The following is a 12,951-nucleotide window of genomic DNA, read 5'->3' on the forward strand; positions in this document are numbered from 1 at the left end:
ATGTGTGTGAATTATGACTATATATGAAAATGGTCTGCTTTAGGTCATGGCTGTGGGCTGAGATTAATTGGGGAAAAATAGGTCTGTTTGTGGGATTTACCAAACAGTAAAGTTTCTCATCTCCCTGGAAAAATGTGGAATTAGCTTTTTAAGAAAAGCAGGCCTGTCATGAGGTTGAAGGGAGTTTCAGTGGAGGGAAACAGTTTACACTTTCTAAGGCAGTTATGACTGGTTGGATTCCAGGGCAATCCCTTTCATTCAGCAAAGTTCTTTCCTCCAACCTTTACGCCTATCTTTGCTAATATCACTTCTACTTTTGTCTTTCCTAGTGTACCAGTTTCACAGGTCTTTCACAGAAAACATAATTGGCTTCTTTCAAGGCCAACCCCATTCAAGTTGATGAGTGGTATTAGGACTGTGGGACTCCCTTCCCTCCTTTCCCCACAGAACACACCATTGCACAGAACAAGTCTCTCACTTGGAAAGAACCTTTGGGACAGCAGGTCTATGCTGGGGTGGAGTGATAGGGGTGTGAAACAGTGCATGTCTGGCAAGGATGCCAAACACAGGACTGGATATTAGTTCTTAGCCTCACTGAAAAGGGTTCTTCAGCAAGACGTGCTTGCTATCAGAGGGCACTCTCCAGGGGTCCTCCTCCCTTGAGCCCCTGAAGGGATTCAAGGCCTGCTGCTCGGCCCCAAATCTCCCTTGCCCTGGAAGCCAGATGTGACTGACAGAGTTGAGTTTCTTCATCCTGGTCTGGCCTCAGTGTTGGCTGAGCTTCCAGCTTCATGTCTCCATTCACACAGTCTGAGGGCACACCATGAGCTCTCACCTCACTAGGCACTGCCCTTGGGGTCCACGTCTCCCCAAGACCTCGCAGTGACCTGAGTGGGTCTTGTATGTGACTTACCTCAAAGGGGACTGCGCTTCGGGGCGTCTCAGGACTGTGATCAGTCCCTCCCATCTGCCAAAGAGCTCACCGCTCTGTGGCAGTCCGGGGGTAGGGGTTCCGACTTCAGCAGTGGAGCTCTCGGTGGCCCGCGCGCGCTCCCCGAGGGGTCCAAGTCTGGCAGCCTGACGCGACGGCTGTCTCACTGGAGCGACCAGCCGGGCCGTGGGCGCGCGCTCCCCCGCGGGGTCCCGGATGCGCATCCAGACGCGGGCGGCGGCCGCCCAGTGGCGACCGGCCGAGCCACGGGAGCGCGCGGGGCCGCCGGCGGGGCGCGCGCCCGGCAGGGGCAGCCGCGGGGGAGGAGCGCCCGATCGCGCGCCCAACGGGCCAGGCTGCGGCCGTGAGGTAACTGTTGCAGCGCGCGGGAGCTGGGAGGCGACACTGCCGTCTCCCGTCCCGAGCCGCGCTTGAGGGAAAAGGGAAGAGGCGTCCGCGGCGGTCCCGGGACACCAAGAAGCCCTTCTCGCCGCTCTCAGTAGCGGGCATGAGGCGGACGCCGCCGTCCCTCAGCCCGCGCGCCGGGGATCCCGGGCGGCGGCGGCGGCGGCGGGCGCAGCCGTGACCGCTCTGCGAAGCTCGGGGCGCCCAGAACGCGGAGGGCGGCGCGGGGTAGGCAAGCGCCAGCGGCCCCCCGGCGGCCCGGGGCCATGAGGAAAGACGAGCGCGAGCGGGACGCGCCAGCCATGAGGTCCCCGCCGCCGCCGCCGCCGCCAGCCTCGACCGCCTCGCCCCCCGAGAGCCTGCGCAACGGCTACGTGAAGAGCTGCGTGAGCCCGCTGCGGCAGGACCCTCCGCGCAGCTTCTTCTTCCACCTCTGCCGCTTCTGCAACGTGGAGCCGCCGGCGGCCTCGCTCCGCGCCGGGGCACGCCTCTCGCTCGGCGTCCTGGCCGCCTTTGTCCTGGCCGCGCTGCTGGGCGCGAGGCCCGAGCGCTGGGCGGCCGCGGCCGCCGGGCTCCGGACGCTGCTGAGCGCCTGCTCGCTCAGCCTCAGCCCGCTCTTCAGCATCGCCTGTGCCTTCTTCTTCCTCACCTGCTTCCTGACGCGCGCGCAGCGCGGCCCGGGTCGCGGCGCCGGCTCCTGGTGGCTGCTGGCGCTGCCCGCCTGCTGCTACCTGGGCGACTTCGCGGCGTGGCAGTGGTGGTCGTGGCTGCGCGGGGAGCCGGCGGCGGCGGCGGGCCGGCTCTGCCTGGTGCTGAGCTGCGTGGGGCTGCTGACGCTCGCGCCCCGCGTGAGGCTGCGGCACGGCGTCCTGGTGCTGCTCTTCGCCGGCCTGGTGTGGTGGGTGTCCTTCTCCGGCCTCGGGGCTCTGCCGCCCGCGCTCAGGCCTCTGCTGTCGTGCCTGGTCGGGGGCGCGGGATGCCTGCTGGCCCTGGGCTTGGACCACTTCTTTCACGTCCGGGGAGCCTCTCCTCTGCCGCGCACGGCGAGTACCGCGGAGGAAAAAGTGCCTGTGATCAGACCCCGGAGGAGGTCCAGCTGCGTGTCGCTGGGAGAAAGCGCAGCCGGTTACTATGGCAGTGGCAAGATGTTCAGGAGACCGTCGTTGCCTTGTATTTCCCGAGAACAGGTAGGGTTCTTGGGCGGGCATGGTCTGGGAAGAGGAGCGCGGGGTGGAGGAGAGGAGCGGAGCGCGAGTGGACCGCTTGCGTGTCCCCGGCGCAGGAGCGCAGCTGCGAAAGCGCGTGGGCTCGCTCAGTGGAAAGCAAGGGGCAGCAACCTGTGGTCTGCGCTGGAAGGGCTGCCCCAGTATGAGGGGCTCATCAAAAAACGCAGAAGCCAGTGGCTTTTTACCAGTGAGTGAAAATGAAATCATTCACTCTTCAGGAGGAGAGTTTTCAAGAATGAGGTGACCGACTTGAGGTCCAATAGATTTCACTACTCCCACTTTGGACACACTAAGCTCCTACATATAGCATTTGGGTACAGTTTACCTGTTTGCTATTAACCTGAGGATGCTTGCCCGGAGTTGACAAGCTGCCTTTAGAATAAAAGTGTGTATGCAGATTTTTTTGACAGTTCGGGCTCATTGCAAGTGGTGATGTGGGAGGACAAATGAGTGTTTTCATAGTTCAAAGAACAGAAATGAGCCTTGGAATTGAGACTTGGTTTAGATTAATAGACAGCAGTATATACTAATACAATTAAAAATGTTTTTACAGACTACAGACTAACTCGTGGGCATTGTTATTTGGGCTTTGTATTTCTTGCATAATTAGGAGAAAGTTTTAGCAATTTAACCTTTAAACTTAGTAATGTGTGGAAAGATGCCCAAAACATTTCCTCCCCAACCCCCATAGGCTTTCATATTTTGCTTTTAAAGGCATTGAAATCATCATGAGGGGATGAACTTGTATCTGTATTGCGTTGGGAGATCCACCTGGTCTATACTACCAAGAGATCCTTTAAGTATAGCTGCTCTATTGAGCATTTACCGAGGGCAAACCCTTTACATTTATTGTGTCAGATCTTTCCAAGAACTATGTTTGGTTGGGTAACATTAACATTGGATTAGACAGACATGTGTTCAGGCAAACAGAAGATCTAGGGCTAAAAAAGTGGTAGTGTTAGGGTCTGATTAGATTTGTCAGTTCTTAGAGGTGTGTTCTCTGCAACTTAGAGGGTAACTGTAGGAACTTTATGGAGGACTGTATATCCTTAGGAGTAAGATTTTGCTGATTAGAGATATTTTTTCATACTGTGACCCAGAAGACAAGAAACTTTTGTTTCTTGTCCTTAACACTTTTGAGGCACTGGTCTCTCATCTCATGTGTTCCCTTCAAAATAATCTGACTCGCTACATTGATTTTTATGGCCTACTAAACACTGATCTGTATATAGCACGAGCAACATTTTCCTGCTGTGCCCTTTTCTGTTTTGAGACAGTGTCTTGCTGTATATTCTTGTCTGACTATCTTGGGTGGGTCTTGACCTGAGGGGTCTTCCTGTCTCCTAGTCCTGAATGTATCACTTTGCTTTGCTTTATAGGCCACTCTTAGGCTCTGTTATTTTTTGGCTAGATGCTAGGAAAAACAAACAAACCAGTTATACCTTTTGTTTTCTCAGTTTACTACAAGTAATAAGGGACAATATTTAGAAAAATGTTTATCAAGTGAAAACTTGTTGATAGAAAATTGGCTATCAGCTGGTATCAGCTATTTTCATAGATTGGAATAAATTTGACTTTTATGTGACTAGATTGCACTTTTACCATTGGAAGAGTCCTTTAGCATAATTTTGCTATTTTGTCGAGGGCTTTCAGGGAAATAGTACAGTTTAAATATTTTGGTTGCAATCTATTGGTTAGTCATGAATAGTTAGGTCTGTTCTATTGTAAATTGAAAAATTATAGTCTTCTTTTCCTAGTGTGGTTTTCTTGCTGTTGAAGCACTTTTTCCTAGCCTTCAGGGCAGTATTATTCCAGGTAATGTCAGTTATTATTTGTATTGGAAGAAAATACAATTTATGTTTGTAAAGACAGCATATTTTCTTAGAGTAGAAGACCCTTACTCAGATTCTTCTCTTCAGTTAGAAACATTTGAGCATCTTAAAGAATGTGCTAATAGTTCAGAGGATACATGGTTGTTTATACTGGTCAGTGCTCTGAAATGATACCATTTGGGTATTTCTAGATAAAGATATTTTTAACCCAGCAAAGATTTTAGTACAAGATTTTTTTGTTTATGCATAAACATAACATAGAGGATTTGTATTATGTTAGAAAGGATGTGTATTATGTTAGAAAGTTAAGAAATCAGTACTTTAAATAGAAGATTAAATGGCTTTCTAATTGTTGAAGTGTTGTATATGATAATTGTAAGAACATTTTTCTTGTTTCAGAAAGTGACAAGACTTTAGGTGAAACTTGACATAAGAGAAAATGGTCTGGATTCAGAGGCAGAGAGGCTAAAGGATCAACTCTTGGCCTACCTGTTTAACTTTGGACCTATCAGTGAACTCTGTGCCTGTGTACCTGTAGTTGAATCCTATAATACCTGCTGATTCTAAATTAATTTTATTCAGCAATTTTATGCTTCCCATAGTATATAAATAAAGGTATATGGAGTCACAAATGAATAATTTTAAAAAGTTTTATTTTAATGTTGAAGGTTATTACTGCTATCCTATGTATTTTTCAAAGTATAATTGGGGAAAATAAACAAATCTACATTTTTTTTTTGAGGAAAACTTTAAATCCTGTGATAAAATTGTTGAAATATTTTCTGGAATTTAAATGTCTTAACATTTTTGAAGATACTTGAAAATGAAAATCAACATGAATGATTTTATTTATGTGAGGATAGAGTTAGAGTATTTTTTGACTTTTTAAATTTTAGGTAATGTACTAAAATAATGTAATGATTATAAAATATTTATAAATTATATTTATAATATATAAATATTATATATATATATATATACACACACACACACACATATGTGTGTGTGTGTGTGTGTGTGAGTTCTTAATTAAGACCCTCTTTTCAAAACATACCTAGGAATTTAAGGTTAAAATCTAGTTTCTGCTGACTTTTTTTGTGTGGGTTAATGAAAGAAGCAGTAAGTTTACAGTGTGCCAGGAGCAGGCTGGAACTAAGAGGAAGTTTAAAAAAATGTTATGCAGTACCCCCAGAGCTGTGTCTCTATTGCATATGTAGCAGAGGATGGCCTAGTCCGCCATCATTGGGAAGAGAGGCCCTTGGTCTTGGGAAGATCATATGCCCCAGTACAGGGCAATGCCAGGGCCAGGAAGCAGGAGTGGGTGGGTGGGGGAGCAGGTCTGGGGGAGACTATAGGGGGCTTTGGGGATAGCATCTGAAATGTAAATGAAGAAGACACCTAATTAAAAAATTAGATCAAGCAAAAAATAATGTTATGAAAGCTATGAAAGGCACCCACAGGTAAAGCTGTGAAGTTTGTTTTCATTGTTCTGAGGCTGACTTGCCCAGTGATTCAGCTCATCTCTCATTCTCTCATCTCTCATGTGTATTGTATATTTTACAGTGTAATGGCCAGCTTTGCAACGCTGTCATTGCCTGTGTGATTACTTACATGTGAGGCTTGGGAAATGGAAGTTGGTGTGTTATTTTCCTATACCTAAAATACCAAGTGCTTTCTAAATGGTTAGGTAAATATTTAAAAATCCTGTGGCCTTCATGATCATAAATACTATTTAAAGTGTTAATTTTATTTGATAAAAAGAGTGCACATATGTAATGTGAAGACTTAAAAAAGGAGATTTTAAAATGTGATTACTTAATGTCCTCAAGTAATTCCTCACTGTAGGTTTTACAAAAATATTTTTATAGTTTTGAAATTTATTTCATAGCTTTAGTGAGCATTTTAGTTTTTTGTTGAAATTTGTTACTAGATCTCTACTGTTGCAGAGTTGTCCACATTTAAGAATAAGAGTTGGCTATGTGACAGAATATTTTAATTTTGTTGGATAGTAACATTTCTGTAACATGTTTTTATACTGAGTGAAAGGCACCCACAGGTAAAGCTGTGAAGTTTGTTTTCATTGTTCTGAGGCTGACTTGCCCAGTGATTCAGCTCATCTCTCATTCTCTTTCCCCTTTCCTTTTCAATGGGTCAGCTTGTTTCCCTCGAACACACTTTAGGCTTTCTACATCCCTTCCGGAGCAGGGAGAATCTGCCCGTACTGAAAAACTTAATGTAAATGTTTGTATAGATGACATTGGAGAAATGTAGAGTTTAGTTGAAGTCTCATTACCTAAAGAGAGAAAGGGAGAGAAACTGAACCTCAGGAGAATGAAAGAATTGGGTTCAAATTAAGCTTTAAGATATTGTGAAAATGAGACCTAGAACTCATTTCTATTCCACCTGTACTTTTCAAAAAGATCCCAGCTACCTGCAGTCACAGTTTTCTAAAGTTGCTGTAATTAATTTTCCTGGTATTTTCAATTATGTGATAAAGAACAGTGTCCTTAGTTATACACAGCGAGAACTATTGGGAGAGACAGGTGAGGGAGAATTAGCTGGGAGTCTTCGAAAATCACAGTCCATGATAATATTGAAGATGAAATTTATGTTATGTACCTGACTTGTCAGGGTGCAGTTAGTCTCAAGCTCAGGTGCCATCAAGGCCAGCTTTGCAATATCTCTTGGAAAAAGAGCGGCGATGAGGAGAGTGGGAAGAATAGAAGTGAACTGCGGTGCCAGGAGGCATTTCATTTAAACAAAACAAACTGAACAACGTGCTAGCTAAACAAAACCTTGGGGAGCTGGAGTCTGTCTGTGGGCAGTTCTTGACGGTTTATAACATTGAGCTGGTGTTCACTTGTTATGTACAAGCAGATCTAGGCTAACTTAGGTCTTGGTTAGAAGCTGGTTATTTTGGTAGACCTTGGGTCAGAGACTGTTTCTCCCAATGATTTTTTTTTTTAATCCCTTCTTCTGTAACCTAGAACTTCCTTATCAGCATTAATTTTCCTAGAAGGTATTCTCTATCTTTACAGGTTTCTTTTTTTTTTTTTTGATCACCTATATGTTTGACTAGTTCTTTGTTACATATATTTTATATAACTTGCATTCATCACATCTTAAATTTATTTAATTATATTTGAAAATTTTAACTAGAAATATCTTCCACAAAGGACTCAATATATTCGTATATTTAAATGGATTGAGGGAAACCAAACCAAACAGGTAACATAGTTGCTGCTTGGCTCCTTTGAAAGCTCTTTGCTCCTCATCCTCCTTTTCATCACATTCTTCTCCCTCAGGTGTTACTCACACTTTGTTCATTCTCTTGCTTAACTTTATATCCCTCTATGAATGTACACCTAAATAATAGCAGTAATCTTGCTTACCTTTTAACTTTAGATAAATAGAAATATACTGGATGCATTCATCTATAACCTTACATTGTGTTTGACAATTTCTGAGATACATTCATGTTGAAGTGAGTACTTGTAGTTCACTTTTTAGTATTGTGTATTATTTCATTTTCTGGACGGAGTAAATTTACCTATTCCTTTTATTGCTTGTAGACTCTTGGGTGTTTTTCAGTTTTTTTTTTGCTAGCATGAATAGTGCTAGTAGGGCTCTACTATGAAAATTCTTGTTAATATCTCCTGTTACAATTATATGTATATAGAATTAGAATTTGTTGGGTTGCATAGCATGTTTATTCAGCTTTACTCTCTATAAGTAGAGTAAATACCCCAAAGATATCTGTTCTCATTCCTTGAGTTTCTATGTTACCTGATATGTGTAGCATCGGGAACTTTACAAATGAGATCAAGTTAAGAATTTTGCAATGGTGAGATGATCCAGGATTATCTGAGTTGGCCCACTGAATAACACAGGTCTTTACAAAGGAGACTAGAGATGGAAGAGATCAGAGGAGATGGGGCAGTGGACATGGTGCTGGGGTTAGGATTCAGCTAATCTGCCTCTGCTAGCTCTGATGTTTTAAGAATCATAAACCAGGGAAAGCTAGCTGGGAAAGAAGCTGGGAAAGGCAAAAAGATAGATTTCCTCAGGAAATAGTGAATCCCTGCCAACCCCTCCAGTTAGGTCAGTGAGACGTGTAGTCAGCCAGATTTTCTTCCTGTATGGCTTGCCTTGTTTATGTCTTATTTTGTTACTGGAATGTCCTAGTTTGCTAGAGCTATAGCAGTGAAGCACCAAAAACCTGGCAGTTTAAAGAATTGAAATAGACTTATATTTCTTGAGGCTAGAAGATTAAGACCAAGATGCTGCCAGGCTTGGTTCCTTCTGAAGACTGTTTTATAACATAGTTATGACTTGACATTTTGGATATGCCAAACCTTGAAGATTCTAAAATGATGAGTACAAAGTATTTCAAGGAGATAACACATTAATAATAGAAGATATATATAAAAATCACCATTTGATATGGTAAGTGATGTGATACAGGTATGAGCTAGGTATCATGAGACTGTCATTCAAGGGAGAACCAACCCACTGCACAGTTTAGAAAACCTCCAAGAAGTATGCAGCAGTTGAGCTTCAATGTCAAAGGAAGTTCCTTGATATAATGCAAATAAAAACGAATTACAATTTTTACCTCTATGTTTTACAAGTAAGTTTTAAAAGTCTCCATTCTAATTACAAAAATAAGTGATTTTTTTTTCACCTACCTAGACTCTGAAAAGTCATATAAGATAGACCCTTATGAAATCAGGTAAGAGTGTTAAGCATTCAGTAGCTAGGCAATACTAACACCCAAAACAGACATTAAGTTCTCCACCAGAAATGCTAATATCAGTAATAATATGATATTATTATTACATATATTAATACATTAATAATAAAATGTATCATAACAATATTATAACAGTAATAGAGGCAATAAATTTTACCTAGGCTTAGAAAAGAGGTTATTATAATATGATAGAATGACTCTAAAGTGCTTAACAATGCTGTGAACTAAGTAAGTATTGGGCTCCTACAGCTACAAACAAAAGTGATAAATTTATTCAAATTACTTACCTTATATGTAGAAAATTCTATAAGATGATAAGTATACTATTTCTAGTGTAGAACATTCCTCTGAGAAATACCCCAGTTAAAGGGGCAGATGAGACAGCTTGATCAGTAAAGCCGAAGGGACTGGAGAGATAGCTTAGTCATTAAAGTGCTTGCTTTACGAGCATGAGGACCTGAGTTTGATATCCAGAACTCATTTAAAGAGCCTGATTATGGAGATGCATGTTTATGATCCCATTGCTATGGATGTGAAGACAGGAGGATTCCTAGGGCTTTCTGTTGAGCCAGTCTAGCCTGATTGGCAAGCTTCAAGGTAATGAGATGCCATATTATGTAGGAGGTGGATGATGGTTTTGAAGATGACACCAGAGGTTGTCCTCTAGTATTCACAGAGCACACATCTGTACCCCTGCACATACACACAGCCACATATTAAAGAACTACCAGTTGACACAAGCTAGAAGTCAAACATTTAAAAATACCTTTGGTAAAAATTTGTAAAACTATGGTGACATGACAAGAAAATATTATGACTGGATATATAGCTCAACTGTAGAGCAATTGCCTTGGATATGTGAGCTCCTGGGTTTGATCTCTAGCCCTACCAAAATGAAAAAAAACAAAAACAAAACCCATAAGACTTAAGTTATGTTCAAAGAAATCAAAGTAGGAAGCCTGTGAGGTTATCAGACATTGAAGTCAGCTTTCACTTGAAGAGTTTCTACCATCTTCAAACACCTTAGATATTTACTTCTGCTATGTGTGCTGTGCTAGAATACAAAGCTTAGGTCTGCTGAAAGTGAGGACCATTAAAAATGCTACTTGTTCCAATGTAAAGGTATGCAATTTTTTTTTTTTTTTTCCGAGACAGGGTTCCTCTGTATAGCCGTGGCTGTCCTGGAACTCACTTTGTAGACCAGGCTGGCCTCGAACTCAGAAATCTGCCTGCCTCTGCCTCCCAAGTGCTTTGATTAAAGGCGTGCACCACCACACCCTGCTGGTATGCAAGTTAAATATGGCCATCATGATTATATTCTTAGCTTGATCTTGGTACAAGGGAGTCAAGAAGGGTTAAATAAGTCTCCCATGAAGACATATAATCACAGGAGGGCCTCAATGTGTGTGTATCTTTACAAACATATGTACTTATTTTTAAACTTAACTTGAGGTCACATATGCATAATTTTATTATCAGTTTGTGTGTGTGTGTGTGTGTGCGCGCAGTTCATTCACAGTAAGTACATTCACTTAGCTGTGTAGGCATCAACCACCATTTATCTATAGAATTTTTTTTAATCTTCCAAAACTGAGTAGTATCCCATACACGCTAAACTAATAGCTATCTTGTCCTTTATTTTGTCAGGTCCCCAAAACCCACCATTTCCCTTGATGTCTCTGCATTTGATTACTCTAGGAACATTAGATAAATTTAGTGAACAATAGTTGACTTTTTGTGACTGGCTATTTCACTTGGCATAATGATATCTACATATGTTGCAACATGTCTTAGAATTTCCTTTATGTGACTAAATAACATTCTAAATGTATGTCAACTTTATTTAATACATTCATTTGGGGATATGTACTAGACTAGCGACTAGCATGCTTCCACCTTCTAGCTTTTGTGAGTAATAGTGTTTTTAAATGTGGTTGCTTAGCCGGGCATGGTGGCGCATGCCTTTAATCCCAGCACTCGGGAGGCAGAGGCAGGCAGATTTCTGAGTTCGAGGCCAGCCTGGTCTACANAGTGAGTGCCAGGACAGCCAGGGCTACACAGAGAAACCCTGTCTCGAAAAACNAAAAAAAAAAAAAAAAAAAAAAAAAAATGTGGTTGCTTGAGTTTCTGTCATCAGTTCTTTAGGGCATATTCTCAGAAGTAGAACTACTGAATTCTATCTAACATACTATTTTCTACAAGTGGTAGCCTTATATTATTTTTCTATGTTACTTCTATGATTGTTTTAAAGCTTGTTTTCTGAATTACAGGCAGGTTAGCTTATGAGGTAATGGTTTGGGTATCAGGGAATGTTCAAGGAAAGACTAAATGTTTTAAGGTGTATACATGCTTCAAATTGATAGGAATTAGACAAATATCAGATCCCCTGGAACTGAAGTTATAGACAATTGTGTGCTGTTGTAGTGCTGGGAATTGAACCATAGTCCTCTGGAAGAGTAGCCAGTGCTCTTAACTGCTGACCAATCTCTTCAGGCCCTGACAAAATCTTGAGGTAACCTCCCAACTATAACTGTCTGTTACTTTATTCTTCAAGTCTATGAAAGTTGAAGCATATGGACCATGTTTGATTTCCTTCTCCTCACTTCTCCTTGTACTTCCTGATAAGCTAATTTTGACCTTCTCCCAACAATACAGTTTAAATGTCATCTTTCTTTTACTTGTTTTTTTGAGATAGAGTTCATGTAGCCTAGACTGGCCTTGAACTTGATGTATAGCCAAGGATGATCTTGAATTTCTGGTCCTCTTGCCTCTACCCACCAAGTTATGTAATAATAGCTATTTCTGCCTTTCTGTGTTTAACAGTATTGTGCATGGAAAATGTGCCAAGTTTTGCTGCATGTAAGTTTCTGCTCTAATAGTATGCTAAAAATTCTGGGAAAAGTACAGTGAGATAACTTGAGGTAGTTTGGGCACTGTGATGCATGGAGAAAATAGAGCATAATAGTGGACAAAGGAACACTAAGGCCTGGGCTTGTGGAGGTATAGGTGTGTCGTTTTCAAGTGTAACTGTCAGGGAAAGCCTCTCTGAAGAGATGACCTTTTAACTGGCGCATGAATGTTGATCAAGAACTGTCACGTAGGGGAACACTCGACTGGGCAGAAGAGTGGCAAAAGCAAAGGCTTCATGGTGGGAAATAGCATGGCATGCTTTGGTGTTAGGAAGAAAACTTGAGTGTCTAGGGAGTGTAGGAGAGGTAACAGGATCTCAGAGTGCCTTGTAGACCATGTTAATGTTTGCATTTCTTTATAATTGAATCCTAATGAAAAGTCACAAGACAATTCATGATATAGTTTATATTTTAGAAAAGCTGTTCTGGCATATTTATGGGCTGTTTGTTGACAGTAGCTATTATGAAGGTAGCAAGATAAAAGGCTGTTGCAGTTGTCCAAGTGAGAGATAATAGTGGCTTGAACTATCTTAAATAATTTTTCCTTTTTACCTTTATCTCTGCATATTGATACTTAGACTGTTCTTTTAAAAAATAGTGCATAGTGCCTAAAATATTGTTAAAGTACTGTTACTTTGCAGTTTTAGTTAGGTATGCCACGGTTGTCACCATCAGATTTGTGGTTTCTTACATGAAACTCAAGAAGAACGAAGACCAAAGAGTGGGCACTGTGCCCCTTCTTAGAATTGGGAACAATCACCCATGGAAGGAGTTACAGAGACAAAGTTTGGAGCTGAGATGAAAGGACGGACCATCTAGAGACTGCCACACCCAGAGATCCATCCCATAATCAGCCTCCAAACGCTGACACCATTGCATACGCCAGCAAGATTTT

The 12,951-nt window shown here is 42.4% G+C and overlaps 1 protein-coding gene across 2 annotated transcripts in view; it reads left to right on the forward strand.

Annotated features, from left to right (window-relative positions):
• The first annotated feature begins 1,277 nt into the window (after nt 1–1,277).
• The window catches only part of Pde3b (phosphodiesterase 3B), a 122,657-nt gene continuing 110,983 nt past the window's right edge, over nt 1,278–12,951 (forward strand). For both annotated transcript variants that reach the window (XM_021167016.2, XM_029480048.1), the window contains exon 1: nt 1,278–2,523. In XM_021167016.2, the coding sequence (XP_021022675.1) occupies nt 1,603–2,523 (921 nt within the window). In that variant the 5' untranslated portion in view covers nt 1,278–1,602. The remainder of the gene's footprint in view (nt 2,524–12,951) is intronic.

Source organism: Mus caroli, chromosome 7 (assembly GCF_900094665.2).
Source record: "Mus caroli chromosome 7, CAROLI_EIJ_v1.1, whole genome shotgun sequence".
NCBI lineage: Eukaryota > Metazoa > Chordata > Mammalia > Rodentia > Muridae > Mus > Mus caroli.